The sequence below is a fragment of the Choloepus didactylus genome, chromosome 20 (genome assembly GCF_015220235.1).
Source record: "Choloepus didactylus isolate mChoDid1 chromosome 20, mChoDid1.pri, whole genome shotgun sequence".
Classification (NCBI taxonomy): domain Eukaryota; kingdom Metazoa; phylum Chordata; class Mammalia; order Pilosa; family Megalonychidae; genus Choloepus; species Choloepus didactylus.
The window spans coordinates 43,799,393-43,819,240 of NC_051326.1; the positions used below are offsets into that span (position 1 = coordinate 43,799,393).

Sequence of the window (19,848 nt, forward strand, 5' to 3'; positions counted from 1 at the left end):
AATTGGAACTCTTATTCATTGTTGGTGGGACTGTATAATGGTTCAGCCACTCTGGAAGTCAGTCTGGCAGTTCCTTAGAAAACTAGATATAGAGTTACCATTCGATCCAGCGATTGCACTTCTCGGTATATACCCGGAAGATCGGAAAGCAGTGACACGAACAGATATCTGCACGCCAATGTTCATAGCAGCATTATTCACAATTGCCAAGAGATGGAAACAACCCAAATGTCCTTCAACAGATGAGTGGATAAATAAAATGTGGTATATACACATGATGGAATACTACGCGGCAGTAAGAAGGAACGATCTCGTGAAACATATGATAACATGGATGAACCTTGAAGACATAATGCTGAGCGAAATAAGCCAGGCACAAAAAGAGAAATATTATATGCTACCACTAATGTGAACTTTCAAAAATGTAAAACAAATGGCTTATAATGTAGAATGTAGGGGAACTAGCAATAGAGAGCAATTAAGGAAGGGGGAACAATAATCCAAGAAGAACAGATAAGCTATTTAACGTTCTGGGGATGCCCAGGAATGACTATGGTCTGTTAATATCTGATGGATATACTAGGAGCAAGTTCACAGAAATGTTGCTATATTGGGTAACTTTCTTGGGGTAAAGTAGGAACATGTTGGAAGTTAAGCAGTTATCTTAGGTTAGTTGTCTTTTTCTTACTCCCTTGTTATGGTCTCTTTGAAATGTTCTTTTATTGTATGTTTGTTCTCTTTTTAACTTTTTTTTCATACAGTTGATTTAAAAAAGAAGGGAAAGTTAAAAAAAAAAAAAAAAAAAAAAAAAAACAAGGAAAAAAAAAAAAGATGTAGTGCCCCCTTGAGGAGCCTGTGGAGAGTGCGGGGGTATTTGCCTACCCCACCTCCATGGTTGCTAACATGACCACAGATATAGGGGACTGGTGGTTTGATGGGTTTAGCTCTCTACCACAGGTTTTACCCTTGGGAAGACGGTTGCTGCAAAGGAGAGGCTAGGCCTCCCTATGGTTGTGCCTAAGAGCCTCCTCCCGAATGCCTCTTTGTTGCTCAGATGTGGCCCTGTCTCTCTAGCTAAGCCAACTTGAAAGGTGAAATCACTGCCCTCCCCCCTATGCGGGATGAGACACCCAGGGGAGTGAATCTCCCTGGCAACATGGAATATGACTCCCGGGGAGGAATGTAGACCTGACATCGTGGGACGGAGAACATCTTCTTGACCAAAAGGGGGATGTGAAAGGAAATGAAATAAGCTTCAGTGGCAGAGAGAATCCAAAAGGAGCCGAGAGGTCACTCTGGTGGGCACTCTTATGCACACTTTAGACAACCCTTTTTAGGTTCTAAAGAATTGGGGTAGCTGGTGGTGGATACCTGAAACTATCAAACTACAACCCAGAACCCATGAATATCGAAGACAGTTGTATAAAAATGTGGCGTATGTGGGGTGACAATGGGATTGGGAAAGCCATAAGAACCACACTCCACTTTGTCTAGTTTATGGATCGATGAGTAGAAAAATAGGGGAAGGAAACAAACAGACAAAGGTACCCAGTGTTCTTTTTTACTTCAATTGCTCTTTTTCACTCTATTTATTATGCTTGTTATTTTTGTGTGTGTGCTAATGAAGGTGTCAGGGATTGATTTGGGTGATGAATGTACCACTATGTAATGGTACTGTAAACAATCGAAAGTACGATTTGTTTTGTATGACTGCATGGTATGTGAATATATCTCAATAAAATGAAGATTAAAAAAAAAAAAAAAAAAAAAAGAAGGGAAAGTTAAAAAAAAAAAAAGAAGAAAAACAAGGAAAAAAGATGTAGTGCCCCCTTGAGGAGCCTGTGGAGAATGCAGGGGTATTGGCCTACCCCACCTCGATGGTTGCTAACATGACCACAGACATAGGGGACTAGTGGTTTGATGGGTTCAGGCCTCTACCATAGGTTTTACCCTTGGGAAGACGGTTGCTGCAAAGGAGAGGCTAGGCCTCCCTATGGTTGTGCCTAAGAGCCTCCTCCCGAATGCCTCTTTGTTGCTCAGATGTGGCCCTCTCTCTCTGGCTAAGCCAACTTGAAAGGTGAAATCACTGCCCTCCCCCCTACGTGGGATCAGACACCCAGGGGAGTGAATCTCCCTGGCAACGTGGAATATGACTCCCGGGGAGGAATGTAGACCCGGCATCGTGGGACGGAGAACATCTTCTTGACCAAAAGGGGGATGTGAAAGGAAATGAAATAAGCTTCAGTGGCAGAGAGATTCCAAAAGGAGCCGAGAGGTCACTCTGGTGGGCACTCTTACGCACACTTTAGACAACCTTTTTTAGGTTCTAAAGAATTGGGGTAGCTGGTGGTGGATACCTGTAACTATCAAACTACAACCCAGAACCCATGAATATCGAAGACAGTTGTATAAAAATGTGGCGTATGTGGGGTGACAATGGGATTGGGAAAGCCATAAGAACCACACTCCACTTTGTCTAGTTTATGGATGGATGAGTAGAAAAATAGTGGAAGGAAACAAACAAACAGACAAAGGTACCCAGTGTTCTTTTTTACTTCAATTGCTCTTTTTCACTCTAATTATTATTCTTATTATTTTTGTGTGTGTGCTAATGAAGGTGTCAGGGATTGATTTTGGTGATGAATGTACAACTATGTAATGGTACTGTGAACAATCTAAAGTACGATTTGTTTTGTATGACTGCGTGGTATATGAATATATCTCAATAAAATGAAGATAAAAAAAAAACTAAAGGACAAATGGGGTGGGATGGGGGGATGATTTGGGTGTTTTTTTTCACTGTTATTTTTTATTCTTGTTCTGGTTCTTTCTGATATAAGGAAAATGTTCAGAGATAGACTGTGGTGATGAACGCATAACTATGTTATCACACTGTGGACAGTGGATTGTATACCATGGATGATTGTATGGTGTGTGAATGTATTTCAATAAAACTGAATTTAATAAAAAAAAAAGAAAAAAAAATGCTGTGACAAAATATAATAAGTGCTAATACATTTTCTCTGCAAACCATGGAAATTCAGGAAGCAAATTGGAAGATATTGCAGAATTTATGGGTTATTTGAAAGAAATATTTTTGTTTTGCTTATATCTTGTTTTACTTAATACATTATACCTTTGGTATGAGGAGCTCACAGACTGCCTTCTCCAGATTAGGCGTTGTTCCAGGTTCATGCAGTGCATCATCCTTTAGCCATTTGAAAACTGTCTCTTTCTTGGTGTTTGCAACCTACAAAATTGAAATCATAAGTTAAGTATGTGAATCATTCTGGCTTTTAAGGAAAAGCCTATCAGGAATTTGAACCACAGGTATAAAAAAAAAACACATCTATCAATTTTTATTACAGACATAGTGTCAGAGAGAGGCTCATGGAAAAGCTGCCACTCCTAATAATGGAAAATACTTTTCTAAGTTCCAGCTTATAGAATAATTAAGCCCTCACAGTTGCATACCAAAGGACAATAATTTCTCATCATCCTAGCCCATGAAATTAGATGGCATAAAGATCTTGTGGTTTATATGAAATGTCAATAATAAAGACAAGTCATAAGCAATATATTTTGAGATTTATAAATAATATAGAATACTCCTAGAGGTCTATAAAAGTGTTTAGTGGCTGCTCTTTTCACAGCATGACATTTCATATTGCAACCACAGAGAGGGAATAAAACCTTAACATTAAAAACCCAATGTGGATGTTGAATTGTGTCCCTGCAGAAGACATGTTGAAGTCCTCACTGCCTGCACCTGTGAATGTGATCTTATTTGGAAAGAAGATCTTTGCAACTATAAGCAAGTTGAGATGAGGTCACACTGGTTCAGGATGTGCCCTAACCCAGTGACTGGTGTTCTTATAAAAAGAGGGAAATTTGGGCACACAGACACCCAGATAAGTGAATACCTCGTGAAGTCCTTGACAGAGACTGGAGTGATGCAGCTACAAGTCAAGGATCACCAAGGATTCTGACAATCACTAGGAGGGAGGCATGAATCCATTCTCTATTAGAGACTCCAAGAAGGAACCAACTCTGCCAACACCCTGATTTTGGACTTCTAGTCTCTAGAACTGTGAGAGAATAGATCTCTATTGCTTTAAGCCACACGATTTGTGGGCATTTCGCTACAGCAGCTCCGGGAAACTAATACTTTGGAAGAGGACTTACTCTCTACTAATATTCCTCACAATTCAATCTCTGACCTCAGCTTACATGAGAAACTAAGTTTTGCAGACTTCCAAAGATTAGTAAGAATACTAATTTTATTTGAGTGGAAATTACTGAATACATTGGATTATATAAGATTGAAAAGTTTGCATTCAGATTCCATATGGACTCAACAAAAGTGATGTCAATTACAAAAAAAAAAAAATATTAGATGGTGTGATGAATTCTGATAGTGTAGTAGTGCAACATATGTTAGCATTTCTGTATCAGCTGTCAACTGACACAATTAATGACAAAGGTAGAATGTAATCTCCATGAAACAGGGATTTTTCCTGTTTTATTCACAGTGTCAGGCACCCCCAGTGTATGGCAGGGGGCGTGACACAGAGAAGGTAACCAATAAATGTTTGCTGAATGAATGGACGGATTGTATCCCATTCGACAGGAATAGGAGATCTTCTTTCTAAAGTCAGAACTGTAAGTTGGCAATAAATGGTAGGATGGACATAGCTAAATAATTCTAACAAATGATTTTCTCCATTTTAACATTTCAAAATCTTCTTTGGTGACCATTTTCAGTGTCAGTGCATTCCCAAAGACTTCCCTCACTGTCTCCTTCCACAATTCAATATGGTTTCCCCTTACTCTCTTCCTCAAAGATGTTTTAAATTGTTGGCCCTTGTCCTCTAAATAAAAAACTTTACAGTGATTTTCAACCTCTGTTAAAACAAATGTCCTCAATTAACATATTTGTCCTATGGATAGAGGGTTCTTATCCCCCTAAATAGCTCATTTGTGTCTTTTCTGAACTCTCTTTGACTTCTCTCTACCAGTCTAAAATATAGGCATCTAAAGTGAACGTAAGTATCTAGAAAATATAATTAAAAGATTGCACCTTAGACATCGTATGTTCCATCCTAACTCAAACTTTGTAATAGTTCGCACTCTCAAATACTCCACTTGTGCTCTAACCGAAATTTTTTTAACAGATTTTTGTTCTGTTGAAAACATGGTTGTTCACATGGTTGTTCTGTTTGAGAACATGATTGTAAATATGACTGAGGTTTCTCTTAAGCATTTCTTTAAAAAATAGTTTTCTCTAAAGTTATGAGTATGTCCTCATAACTTTTTTCTCCATGTACCTTTGTGTGTAAGTAAAATTAAGAAAAACATGTACCCAATATTATTAAATAAAAACTATGTAGAAAAGTTTTTTTATAGTACCTCAGGGTTGACAAGGACCACATGTATGCAAATTAAGTTCATTAAATTACAAAATACTCAAATATTACATAATATTTATATAGTTTCTCTAATATCTGTGTTTAAAGATTTATTAATAACTTTAGTGAGGGAACTTAAAATACTTTTAAATATTTATAGACAGTTATATACCATTAAAATGCTACCAGAGTACATACAGAAACAGAATTCTTTTTTTCTTGTCACCATTGTGCGTGTGCAACATGCACGCACTGTCCTATGACCAGAAAAAAAAGAATAAACCAAATATAACAGTCACTCTGCCTATCTCTGTTACTTAAAATAAATGACACCTGGCCCATTGCCCCAAAGTTACTAAATACTTAATGAACAAATCTTTTTGCAGTTATGTCTAAAAATTGGAAGATACATATCATTTTTGCATATGATAATCATTTGAGAAAAATTGCTGTTTTTCTACCACAGACTAAGGTAAAAGAGCCTATCTTTAGTAATCCTGTGGATTTTTTTTTCCCTTTAAATATCCTTCATTTTTCACTTGTGGAGTCAGTCCTTCTAAAGTTTTTCTGCCTTACAACTTCTTTGCAAGTGAAACTTTTTCTTTTATAATGCTTTTGTCTCTGAGTCTTCCTATCAAACTTATTAGCACAAGGCACCTACTACAAAAAATTTTAGATTTTTTTCTGAAGTAAATGTATAACAACCTTGAGCAAGTTAAATGTCAAAATTTCAGTCATAAATATCAAGAAAAAGAGATGTGCAAATGGGAAATCTAATCACACATTAATTACCAACTCTAACAATGACCAGAAGAATAGTTAGATTAATTTAATTACAGGATTTCAAGGAGGAACCCAGAACTAACTGAGGATGTGTTCAGCACCCTTCTGGCTCCAAATCATTATACAGCACTCTCATATAAATCCCTCCTTCTTCAAATGTCAACTCTTTGAGCTCTGCCATCTTCCAGTCTTTCCCATTAGTTTTCTGCTTATTGAGCACAACCTTTCTCTTTATGTCTTCTGACACTTCCCAACATCAAAAAAATTTATATTCCAATGCCCCATTCAAAGAGGCCTTCTATTTTCATCTTTCTCATCCCTCTGGCTCTTTGTGCACCAGTTCTTTTAGCTAAAAGACCTCCAGGACTTATTCCCTGTTTCTTCTCAGTTTATCACCTGGCCTACTTACTTTCCTTTTCAACTTAGACAGCTGCTTGATTAACTGAAGCAAAATTAGACAACAGGCAAAGTACCTAGTGCATCTTCCCTTCTACCACATACACCAGCAAACCCCCAAACCTGAATCTATCCCAAATTTCACAAGTTCCACTCTCACATGAGGATCACAAAGTATATCTAGAAAATCAATACAAATGCACAGATTTATGCCACTACCAATATCTTCAATTACCATTAGTCATCAAATCTACTCAACAATTCCTTTAATTCTTATTGAGTTCCCTCTCGTATTTCCCCAAGTGACTGATCACCATCCTCTCCTATCAACAACATGCAGACCATCCCCCTCATGCTCAATATCCTTCACCTCTTCACTGAAAAGTGAGTGAAATCAACAAGGATGTGCTGACATATATTCCATTTGCTCTATCCATTTTTCCTCTCACCCTGATTTAGTACTTGAAAGAGGAACTGACCCTCCAACTCTTTTCATTCATTCTCATCTTCAAGGCAATGCTTCATCACTTATTCCCAGTTTCTCCTTTGTCTTCACCCTTAGTTTGAATTCATTTCTTTCTCCTTAACCTATAAATGTGACTGACCTTCTCCCATTCAAACACTGGGGGAAGAAAACCTTTCTTAATCCTTCTTTCCTTTACTACCGACATGTATCTCTAAAGAGTAGAATGTGCTCTACATCCATTTCCTCATTTATCTCGTTTCATCAGCCCACTGCAATTTAGATTCTCTCACTATTATACCATTAAATAGTGAGAGAAATGGCCTAAACATTGACAAATCTAGGGTGATAATTTAGCCCTTATATCATTAAACTTTGTAATATATGATTTCTTGAAAATCTTTCTACCTTCTTAATTGTCATCAGGCCATTTTGTTGTCGATTCTCCTATTATTTCTCTGACTGTTTCTCCTTAATAATCCCTGAGCTTCTCTCCTGTTTGACTCTGATAAACTGATATTTTCCAGAACTTTACTGTTTCTCATTATAATTATGTCTCTAAATTCTCTCCTTTGGCAATCTGATCCACTTGCATAATTTTTACCACCATGTGTGGTCTGATACAGTATAAAGCTATATATCCCAGTTTGATCTTTTTTCATTGAGTGCCAGGCTCACGTATCCATTGGAAGCAGGTTACATCTTAGTGCCACTTCTACAGACATAGCAAATTTAATATTTTCAAAACCGAATTTATCCTCAAACCCCAAAAATTTGGTCATCTCCCTTTAGTGCTGATTTTGATTACTATCACACTGACACCCAGTTTACCCAAACAGCAATCTGAGCATCTTCTAAGATATTTCCTACACTTTCATATCTCATTATTTACCAGTTCCTGTTGGTTTTAATTCCTAAATATTTCTCAAATATATCCCTTACGTTCTATGTATAATTTCATCACTATCCTTGTTCACGTTCTTATCATCTCTCAGTGAGCCAATTGAAACATCTTTCATTCCGGTCCAGCAGCCTCTAGTCTTTCTCACCATGAAAGAGTATCCAGAGTGAGAATTCTCCTTCTTAAAACCCCTCAAGGGCACCCTGCTATCTACAGACTGTAAGTCAGTCTCTTTATCATTATATAAAATGCCCTCCATATCTAGCCCCAACCTGTCTTACCAGCTTCATAATTTATGATCTAATAATTTGGCAGCTAAGTTTCCCACACAGCTGTTTCACAGTTAGCTTCTTTGTTCTTACTGTTGAATATTCCTGGAACAGTCTTCTTACCCTTGTTTACCTGCATAATTCTTATGCATCCTCCAATACTCAGCTCAGGAGTCATCACTTACTGGAATTATCTGTTCATTTTTCTGTTTTACCGTTTAGACTGTAGGTAGTTTGAGGACAAAAACAATGCATCATTCATTTTTTTTTATGTTTGCCCCCAGTACATTATATAATAACAGCCATATAGCTGGAGCTCATTAAATTAATGGTTCATGTCAAAAATGCAAGTCTTTTATTTGGTAGTAATTATAGCTTATTTCATCACTAAATGTTTGTTAAAACAAAACTTAACAAGCATCTTATTCCCAAAATATACTTTTATTTTCCTAATAAAGTCATAAAATAAGCAGCATGAAAATTACCAGATAAATTTGATCACTTCATGCTTCCTCATTAAATCACTTCCTGAAATTTTAGGTAAATATTTTTTACAAGTATCTACTTAAATCTTCTTTTGCATGCCACAACCTGTAATCTTTTCATGAAGAAGCAAAGATAAGCATTATAAGTCTAAGTGCTAAAAAATCCGCCAAGACCCAAAAATTGCTGAGTCCATTCATGTCTAATTCAATACCATATATTTCATAATTGTATGATATGACCATAGTTATTTTCCTGAAAGGTCTCTGTTAACAGTCACAAGAATGAGCTTCTTATAGTATTCTTATCAGAAGTGATTTCTCACCTTACAAATAAGTCGAACATCACAGTCTTCTGTAACATCCCAGTGCAAATACTCAGCAAAATGAGGACCTGTGGGGAAAAAAGAGATGTTTTCTTTTTTTTAATTAAGTGGAAAAAAAAAGTGAAAAAAAGATATATGTATACATAGTGTGTACGTGCATTTTTTGCCAGAAGAAAATAGCTGTGCAGTTTGAAACCAAGATAATTACTTTTCAGGCCTCTGAAAGAAAGTCAGCATGCATGTGACACTGATTCTTCACTAAACTCTGTATTTCCCAGTAGGAACATACTGTCCGCTGTCTCCCTCTTGCTAACATCTAATATCTATTGCTCTTTAGAAGGAAAACCATTGAAACCATTATATTTTCTCTCTCAAGACACATGCCTAACTGAATATTCAACAGCATAGTATATAAAACTTCTAAAATAGGGGAATTAATAGAGATGAGATGTAGAAAAAGCAGTTTAATCTAGCAATTTCCTAAACATAAATATTTTATTTACATAGCATTCAAATTCAAAGATAGATTTAGGTATGTTTTTCAAAAATATCCATCATTTTTATTTAAAATAAATGTAGAAGTAAGCCATGCACTAATAACAACACTGTTATCCCATTCAACACAAAAATACATAGCAGATTTTTAAAGCATTTATTGATTTCTTTCATATAAATACATTCCACAAAGTTGGTAAAATTCATAACATGGAAATGAGTAAAATAAAATAATTGATTATTAAAATTTAAAAAATAATTAAAAACAATAAATAATAATGTCCTGATTTTATATTTCATAATCCATTTTCTGATTTTTTTCAAGTGGCATAGAATCTCATGTATGAGTCAGACCTTTTCCATAATATGCTACCTACTAATCATCTCTGTTTAACAATACAAACCCTTGGGTAATGTTTGAGGTTTAAAAATCTATCCATTTTCCTTTGACTCTATTTAAAATGCATTATTAAAACAATATGTTTGGAATAAATCCCTTGAAAAGATTCATAAAATTTTAAGTAGAAAAAACAAGTCCCTGGCAATTGGAATAATTCTACTGCCCTCTTTACCTTTCAGGCCTAATAATGCCCTCAAACTACTAATCCCCATTCTTTGTTTATTCTTTATTCTCAAAACTGCTAGAATCCATTTAAGACAGAGGCTCCCTTTCCTTATCACTACCTGGTTGTAAAGTCAGTTTCTCTAGCATCCATTTGGTAAGTACTGCGTGTCTACAAAGTGCTCAGGTCAGTTAGTAATATGGGTGCTGCAAAAGATACAGAACAAGTAGACCCAGTCCTCAGGAGCTCAAGGTAATATTAAACTCCAAAGTCAAGGTCTCAGATAAGGCATGCTACAGGACTTCAGAGAAGCAAGGAATCAGTATGGATGCATGCAGACAGGGAAAGCTACAGGGAGAAGAGAAGATCCACTGTGGACTTTGGATGGTGACTTCATTTGAATAGGCAGCCATGAAAGAGCATTCCAGAATTACAAGAATACCGAAAGACAGGAATGGGCATGATGAAAAGGAAGAAGTTAAAGAAATCAGTCTGCCTCATCCAGGAAGTTTTATTGGAGCACGGTGGGAAATAAAATTTGATTAAGCAGGATGGGTCTAGATTATGAAGAACCTTGGAAGTCTGGAAGAAGAGTCTTAACTTTATCTAACAGTCCATAAGGAATTATTAAAGTTGTTTAGGCAAAGCAATACCTTAAAGAAACAAGTATTTGAGAAACTTTATCTCTCAGCAGTGTAAAGAGACTAGTTAGTTAATTACCAAGTCTATCATGGAGCCTGGTAAGACTGATCACTTCCTTGTAAGAGGAAATACGAAAACTAAATAATAGATCCAGGGACTTTTAAAGGTAGAAGCAAGAGAAAAAAAATACTGACAAGATGAATGTAAAAGGCTCAGAACTGCTAAAAATCCAAATTTCTACAGCTAAATATGGCCTAATTTGTTGACCATTTAAATTCATTTAGAATCAGTTGTCATCATGTAGGATCTGCTTTAAACAAACATTCAAATCATAAGTCTTTGTTTTATGCTAGTGGTGGGGGAGCAACTCAGCTTCTTCTTACCTTGCTTCCTGAGAAATTCTTTTCTTTGAAATTCAGCCTCCTCTAGGATAGCCTTGAATGCTAAATTCAATATATAAAGAAAAAAATATATGAAGTATGTTTGGTTCTCTCTAACCAAGAGAATTTTTTTGAATTATCTTTTATGGACATATAAAAATATCCAGTATAGCATACCATCTCCAATAAGAACCAGAGAAGATTGATTTTTGGCTTTCCCATCATGAATCTGCACAGTGTAGGTACCTTCATTTTCAGACGTAAATCGATCCATTACCATCTCAATAATGCCGGTTGATTTATCACATTTAATTTTGTGTTTCTGGAAGCAATAAGGAAAATACAGAATCACACAGTGAAATTCCTTCTAGTTTTATATATCAATCTTTAATAATTGCATCAACTATTATATTTTAAGGGATTGTGACATACACCACACACACCACACACAACTGAAATTTTATCAACTAAACCTCTTGGTGAACCAAAGATCAAACAAAAGTGACAAATATTGATTCACAGTGACCAAACCCTATTTCTTTGTGGGGCACTCCCAAAAGCATTGGCAGCTCATGGCATATTACCAGCAGAAATTCTGCACCTTCCCCCAAGAACAGACATCTAATGTAAAATAGTTAAAATACATGTTAGAAAATAAAATGATATGCCTTGTAATATATCACAAGCTGATTACTAAACCACATTTAGATAGCAACACTAAACGATCTTCACAACCATTTTTATCTCTGCTCCTGAGGACTGTGACAACCTCAAGTTTCATGATTTCTGCTTGTTTTTTCGGTGGTTGAGAAACCTCATATAAGGAAAGCATGGATGCAACCTCAAATAGCTCTTACTATTTTTTATGGCTTTATTGACAATATATAATCTGGCATGGTCTACAGAACTTCTGGTCTACCTACCCCTTCTACTCTTCATGAAGACCTTATGTTTTTGAGGTCCCTGTGCCTTACATTACCCTAAACATGCCATGCTCCCTCTTATTTCTGAGCCTTTGGCCACATTTCCCCACAGCCTCCCCCACTCTCACAATAGCCCTTTTACATGAATAACAGCCACCGTCCCCTCATGATTGATTCAAAGAAGACTTTCCTGATAGCCTTAGAATTAGATTAGATGTTCTTCCTTTTGCTTTGCTAGCAGCCACTTCCTCCCTTTCAAGAGCCATCACACACTGGATTTAACTGACTTCATATCATCTGTCTACATTGCCAGATGATGAGTCCTTGAGAGCAAGGACTGTGTCTTACTCATCTCTGCAACCTCACATAGTTCCTCGCATAGTGCTCGGGAGGTAATAAACACTAAATAAATGCTGGTCAAATTGCCAATGAGAAAGTCAACCAGCAAAAGATTAGCTCATTTTGCCTTCCACGTCATTCAGTTTCCTGACACTATTGATTAATGTTCAGTGAAGTTTTCCCCAGAGACATTCTTATTCCTTGCATTTTTCCGCTGTTATTTTCCAGGCACAAATTCTGTGCTGGCCTAAATTTGTCTAGTATGCATTATGGAGTAGCTCCTTCCATGTTTAAGTCTGGGGTCATGTAGAACACAAAGATGAAATGACATCGGGAGTTTGCAGCTTCACAGGGGAGTAACAGAGGTACACAAGAATGATAACGCAAGGCAGAAAGTGATATAAGAGCTACAAAAGAAGCACAGTTATAGGTAAGAGTCAATAGAGGCTGGTCAGGGAACCAGAACTTCCTTCCGGCTACAGAACTTGGGACACCTTCTTGGAAAAGGCGTGTTTTTCCTTGTCAGATCAAGCCTCAGGTGAAACTGCGAAGTTGTCAAAGTGTTTCCCTCCTTGACCACTCTCTGCTTTTGTCACTTCCCTTCCTTCAAAACCCACGGCATCCTCCCTGCTCACAACCACCACCATGGGTGAATATGCCCAAGGCACTGTAGTTCTCCTGTCTAAACTACATTTGCTATTAGAAACCCTTCTCCATGCTGCCTGGCACTTTCAAAGCCTACCTTTCCTTCAAGACTCTGCCCTCTCGTAATTTGTGATGAGCTAAGAGATACTGATATGTTTTATGGTTGCTAATGGATTATGTTTTATAACACCCTTGGATAATACAGTACCTGAAATTAAAGAGGGGTCTTGAAGAAATTACAATGACCACATCCAAATAAATGAGTCATCTTAAATGCAGTGATCACGCAGGAAAAGGATAACATAGAGGACATCAGGACTCAGGGTTCTCTTCAGTAAATTCCTCAGGAAATCAAAAAAGGACTTTCCCATGTCCTGAATTAACAATAGGGTGATAACTTTTGCTATTGAAATTTCCTGCAGGTGTTCATTCTGTCTAGCTGGAATTTCAACTACTTCGAAAACTGAATACTGATCTTACACATGAAAGTAGGAGACCCTTGGAGAAAGGTAAGTCAGGAAGAAAACAGACTAAAAATAATCTGTGGTGAGCAGGAATTAAAGCAGGATTACCACAAGGAAACCCATCATCCCTTTAAAACTGCACAGCTTTTATCACCCTTACTTTAGAAGCTGCAATTAAGAATATTAAAAATAATTTCTATCTGTAAGTAACTAATAGAGACTTTATAACTTTACTCCCAGAAAACATTCCTTTTCTGATATATCATGTGTATCTATTACTACAATGCTTTTCTTTCTATTTGAAGTTTCACTCATATTTTGACATTCCAAATGCCAATGTATAGAGAGAGGGCATGAAATATCATTATCAGCATAAAGGCAACCTTGTTCAAGGTTAATCTCCCTCAGCATCATTTCTAAATTCTAAAGTTTTATTTCTCTGTGCATTGTTTCTAACTTCTGCTGCTAGACAATCAGGCCTCTGTCTTCTGATCCCACTCATACTTATCCACCCATATTTCCTGAGATTCCTCAAGTAAACAATTTCTCTCCAGTCCATTCAGCCTCTTCACTTTCCAGCTCTCTGCACGCACAGGCAGCATGGAATACCTCATTCTCTTCGTTCCAACTCCCAAAACTCTACTTCTTTTATAGCCAATTTCAATAATCTACTCCTCTTTGAAATCTCTCCCAATGACTTCAGCTCCTTCAAATCTCTGCTGTCTCTGAATTCTGATGGTGTTTACTGTACAGTTTCAAGATATCTTTAATTCTATAGTTTTCTATACCACTTTCTAATTTATTTTTTATTTCTTCCACTCTAATAAACTCCATGGTGGCAAGGTTTATTGCTTTACTTTTCTGTCTCTACTGGATTGTTGGCCATGGCAGATAATCAACAAAAGATTTGCAGAATATATACTGCCATACATCAGAAAGGAAGATGCATACTCAAGTGCCAAAAAGTTAATTGTGACGCCTCAGATGCCGTTTGATCAAATATGACTTTCAGGTTTTAAGTGGAAAAAGGCTTCCTGCCCCAGGCTTTGATTTCCAGTAAACATGAATGCTCACTTTTACAATTAGAAATGCCAACAATATTTCAAATATGTAAATCGCACAATATGTGCTTTCACAAGATCATTTAAAGTTTTTCTCAATGGAAAACTGGATCAGGAAATTGGTACGGCTAAAATGATAGAGAGATAGAGATATAGAAATAAGTGGGAAAGTATGACCTCAGATTGCCTTTTTTAAGAAGACAGAGAATTTTAATAAATTATATCAATTACAGGAAGCACAATAGAGAAATTTTGTTTCCAACCCTGGAAACCAAAATGGTTCTTAAGAGTTAATATAGAGAGGACAAAGAATATGATGGTTGTAATGAATGTACACTATCTTTGCTCCTTCAATTTCTTTATGGTTTTGAGTATTTACTTTTGAATATTGAGAGCAAAATTTAAGTTGATTAGAAAAATGAGCTGTTCTTATTTGTACTACATTACATTCACTTCAAACATCTGTAAGTAGTGAACTGTAGCAACTTACTATAATCAAGTGTAAAAAATGAAAAGATAGGACTTTCTCCAACCAAATTCTTAACACTTCAATAGCCTTTTCAGTATTCTCAGCTACTGCACTGCAGTATTTGGGCAGGTTTTAGAAAATAATTAGGCTTCTTGCTATTGCCATTATGCAGCAAGATGAAGTTCAATGATTTTATGGTGCCATAAATACAGGCTTTTATGTGACTTTCACAAAATAGCATCAATCTTCAAGTGTAAAAGTCACCTGTGGATTACTAATTAAAGAAGTGAAATAGTACAGCCATATTCTAGAAGATTAGCCATGTAGCACTGGCATCCATTTTGAAAGTAAGCTCTTTACAGCAGGTAGGAAATGTTAATCAAAAGATGTTCTGCAACTAAAGTGCAATTACACTTAACTTCCACTTCATTTCATAGCATGTTCTCTGCCCAAAGAAAACTTCTCCAATTACCTTGCTTATGCAGTGCTCTCCCATAGACAATATTCATACTACTGACTTCGGTGGAGTCAGAAAGAAATGACATGCTTGCTATTTATTAGCCAACTGTCCTATTTGTATGATCATTAAAAAAGTGCCATTATCCCCATGGGAAAAATTGACTGGATAAGAAAAATCATACCTTTGCCTTTGCAAATTTTCTGCTTGACAGACACTCATGAAATCAACCAAGCTTTACTAAACATCTCTCTGATACACAGCACTGGACTAGAAATGAAGAGCCCCGCTAAAAGAAAGGATATATGGCCTGCCCTCAAGACACAAGTGGCATATAAATTTCATACATTCGATAAGTATTTATGAAGCGATCAAATGAATGAGTATTTAGGACTTAGTGGGATAGATGACATATCAATGACACTATAATTAGTTATTAAGGGGAAAGGGGCAGGGGAGGTAAACATGGTGGATTTTAGAGATCCTGACCCCATCATGAACAATAAAGAAAACCCCATAAATAGATTGTCCTTTTACTGAGTCCCAGGTGTCCTGTAATTAGTCAAGAGGAAATATATCTGAACATAATCAATGTTTCTCAAATATTATAAAGCCAAATAAGAAGTACTTGTAATAATTTTAAGATTAGTTTTCTATAATTAAAAGTGAACAAGGGCAAAAGTGTATCATAGCATAATAAGCATTTTTAACAATTCCGTTGCTCTCTGTCAGATACGCCATACCCAGATAGCAGTCTAAATGGTTAGAGAAGCTGCAGAAATGTATTTCCCAGCCAGTGTCTTCCAGGGAAAGATATCTGTTGGGGGGTGGGGAATGGGGTGAGGGAAAAGTATTGCTCAAAATAGAGAAAAATATATGCCTTCAAAACTATTACCAAGAATAAATAAAATTATTCAGAGGATATGTTCCCCCATGAAACCTGAACCTTTTCTTACAACCAAGCTCAAAGTCTCTAAAACATAGCTTGTCATTTTTTTAATTCAAACAGGCTTGGATTTAAAGACTCCTGATCTCTTATCCAGCCCAGACCAAATCTCTGAACATTGCAAGAATCAACTTTCTCTCATTCTTCTTGTCAACCTTCTACACCCAATTTTTACAGCTCAAAATGGGACGAAAACAAACACAGAATATTGTCTTTAAGTAAATAACCTACACAAACTAAAACATGGCTCTATCCAAAGCCAGAGATTATGCATATATGAACTTACCTCACCATCAGAGACTTCTCTATCATTAATAATAAACCTGTAGCTGGCATCTGGTGATAAGTGCTCAGCCTGGAGCCAGAAACGAACCCGGCCCTTATCAAAAAGCTCATAAGCTAATTCTGATTTCAGAGGAATTGCTACAGGAAGAAAAGAAATCACAAGTCAATAATGCATGAATCCTTTAGAGAAAGAACTTCACTGCATATTGTAGGAAAATATCAATCCCATTATTAAATTTTTTGAAAATGTGAAACCCCAGAGAATTTAACTGGATTATGAAAACAAAAATAAATTAAAACCCTAGTTAGTCTTTTGTTGGCTTTAAAGTCTTGTGCTACATGAGTTCCATGTGTGCTCATACACAAGCTAGATTTCTTTATGCATCCAATGACCAAACATGTACATATTCTTTCTGTATTTAATCTAATTCAGTGACTGAAGATTTCATTTGATAAACATCTGTCTTGGATTAAGAACATCTATACTACATCCAAAGTTCAAAACACTTCCTATGCAATGAAAAGTTCTACAAGTTACAATATAAGCTAACATTTGTTTTAAATGAATAGGTTACAAGCCTGTAAGATAGGAACATAAAGTGAAGCCATTCTTTTCCCAAAGTTGGTGCTTCAAGAGCTCCAAAGGTCAATGAACATGATCCTACCCAGTTTGTAACTGTACATTCAGGGTTTTTGGTTTACTTACTGGGATTTTTTATTTCGTTGCTCAGTGCCATCAAATTTTCAAGCTCTAAAATTAAGAAAAATATTTTAATTGATTTTTACCTGTATACTCAGAAATTTGTAAACAACAGCAGAGTCTAAACAACATCAGAGGCCTCACATCCCAAAAGTTTAATTTGGGGATATGAAAAAATTTAACCCGTTAAAGAAAAGGATATGTAGAATAATTTTAAATTTTGAATGTTCTCTTCAATCAATTGGTACTTGCCTCCAACAAAGATCCTCACTATTTAAATAACCTATTTGCTAATGGAACAGTTTAGGGAAAGTTAGGGCCGTGGTCTTGGGGCATGTATGGGTGGGAACATGGGCACAGGTACATTCCTAGAATGTAGGAAGATTTTTCAGGGGAGAGATTTAAGGAGATCCATTTCCAGAGCCTCAAATTCCATATGAACTTTTTGCTAAAACTGATCTACCCAAGAATGTGCTGATTTTCCTTCCCTCCTTCAAATTTACTAAAGAAAAATGTACATCCCTGTCACCCATTCAGAATCTCACTGTGGTGCACCTCTGGGAACATAAAAACCAGAATGCATTGCTCCTAAAGAGAGTCACATGAGAGCAAGTTACAAAAAATTGAAGGCTCTAAGCCATTTCTTCATTTATTTCCCTCTTTCCTTTTCTCCCTTTCCCTCTCCCTCTTTCTCTTTTTCTTTCTTTCTCTCCCTCTCTTCCTTTTCTTTCTTTCTTCCTTCTTAAAATTAGGTGACAATCAGAAATGAGACGGCGATCATGGAGATGGCTATGAACCTGTTTATTTGAGGCAAAAAATGAAATCAGACTTTTCCTGACAGAAATTAAACTGAATTTGAGTGACTGGTCTGACAACCTGGACTGATGTTCCCAGTTAGGTCTTCTGGTAGACATCTCCATAAATCAAATTGCTAAATTCGCAGTTCCAAGGTGTGACCTAAAGTATTTATAAAGTCTACCTACAAAATAAAATATGCTGGAAATTTCATCCTTTACAACTATTTATAATTAAGATACAAATATTGTATGTCAATTTAAAAATGATGCAGAGAACTTAGCTTTTCAAAATTCTTTAAGGATAGTCATGAATAAAAAGTTGTTTGAAGACCATGAAGTTAGGGCCAGAAAAGGCAGTTTTAAAAGCATGCTGGTGGATTCCAGCTGCCTTCCTGTCCCTGCCTATGTGCAGCAAATGGAGGATTCCAGAGTGCAGAGACAGAGGGGTCCCTTCCACTGCTGCTGCGTCTTGGTAAATTTGCATGAGCTTGCCCAAATTTAACTAACATCTGAGCTAGACCTGCAAACTTGTGAAGCCATCAGAGTATGTCTCCGGCCACCTCCCACCATGGAACACGCCTCTCTTCCCCACCCCTCCCCAGGCCCCCATCCTGTCTCAGGTTCCCGCGGAATCATGCCCTCAGCATGGGGTCCACCAAGATGCCAGTTGATAACTAAGGGATTGGCTTATAAAGCTTAAGAGGGCTGTGCATTTTAATAGAGGACCCTCAAAGAATGAAAAGCCTTAGAGACCCAAAGAAACCTGGAGATGTGAGGATTCTCTCCAGTGCTTATACGGTTCGTTCCACATCACTGACTATTCATTTTAAAAACTTGTAAGGCTGACTCTTGCCTAGTGGTAGGGTTGATAAGGGACAGACACAAATAAATATAATCCCAGGCAGTAAAAAGTATCAGCTCCATGGGCCATTCTCATTCGCCTTGTGAACACAAATCTGTGAACCTACCTGTAAAAAACTATTGCTTCTCCCTGGGAACTATTAAACAGACTTGTCACATTTCTCTCTGGTGGCTTCCATTTGCAAAAGATCAAGAGATTTTGACTAAGGGAGTTAAAATTACTTCACACATACAGAAATGGCCTTTTAATTTATCATTCAGATTACTCAGTTTTGGAAGGGAAGGGACTATACATCTGTGTATCTTTCATTAATTTTCTTGACTAATTTGCTCTTATACTTCTCCTTGTTTGTCACATTATTGAAATGTTATTAAAATTAACAGCAAGTTTAAGAATATATAAGCAATATATCCTGGACCAGTGATTAATTGTTGAGTGGATTACATACAAACTATGCAGTTTGCTTGATTTCTAAGGTGATTTTTAAGCTTAATTACATTCCCCCACCTCAGGCTCCCACAAACACCCACCCTTTTTCTAAGAAAATAGGCCTTTTTAATATAGTAGGGTCACTCTTTGAGAGCATTATGCCAAAGAGGTGGGTATATAACTTATTACCTTTCTCATCCAAAACAAAACTGGAGGACACTCCATCCGTATCACTTACAGACACAGAATAAGTCCCTAAATCCATTTTATCTGGATTCTTAAAGTACAGTTTTGAGCTAAAAAGGAAGAAGAGGTAATGACAGTTAATTTCTTGTTTGTAACAGCTTCTAAAACTTTACTATC

General features: G+C 36.6%; 1 protein-coding gene across 1 annotated transcript in view; it reads right to left on the reverse strand.

The window, feature by feature from the left end:
• Window positions 1–19,848, reverse strand: part of MYOM2 (myomesin 2) — a 123,473-nt gene that overhangs the window by 42,443 nt on the left and 61,182 nt on the right. The window contains exons 23-29 of the mRNA XM_037812938.1: window positions 19,675–19,781; window positions 17,404–17,448; window positions 16,699–16,835; window positions 11,286–11,430; window positions 11,112–11,171; window positions 9,029–9,096; window positions 3,137–3,250 (exon numbers count right to left, since the gene is read on the reverse strand). Of these exons, the coding sequence (XP_037668866.1) occupies window positions 3,137–3,250; window positions 9,029–9,096; window positions 11,112–11,171; window positions 11,286–11,430; window positions 16,699–16,835; window positions 17,404–17,448; window positions 19,675–19,781 (676 nt within the window). The remainder of the gene's footprint in view (window positions 1–3,136; window positions 3,251–9,028; window positions 9,097–11,111; window positions 11,172–11,285; window positions 11,431–16,698; window positions 16,836–17,403; window positions 17,449–19,674; window positions 19,782–19,848) is intronic.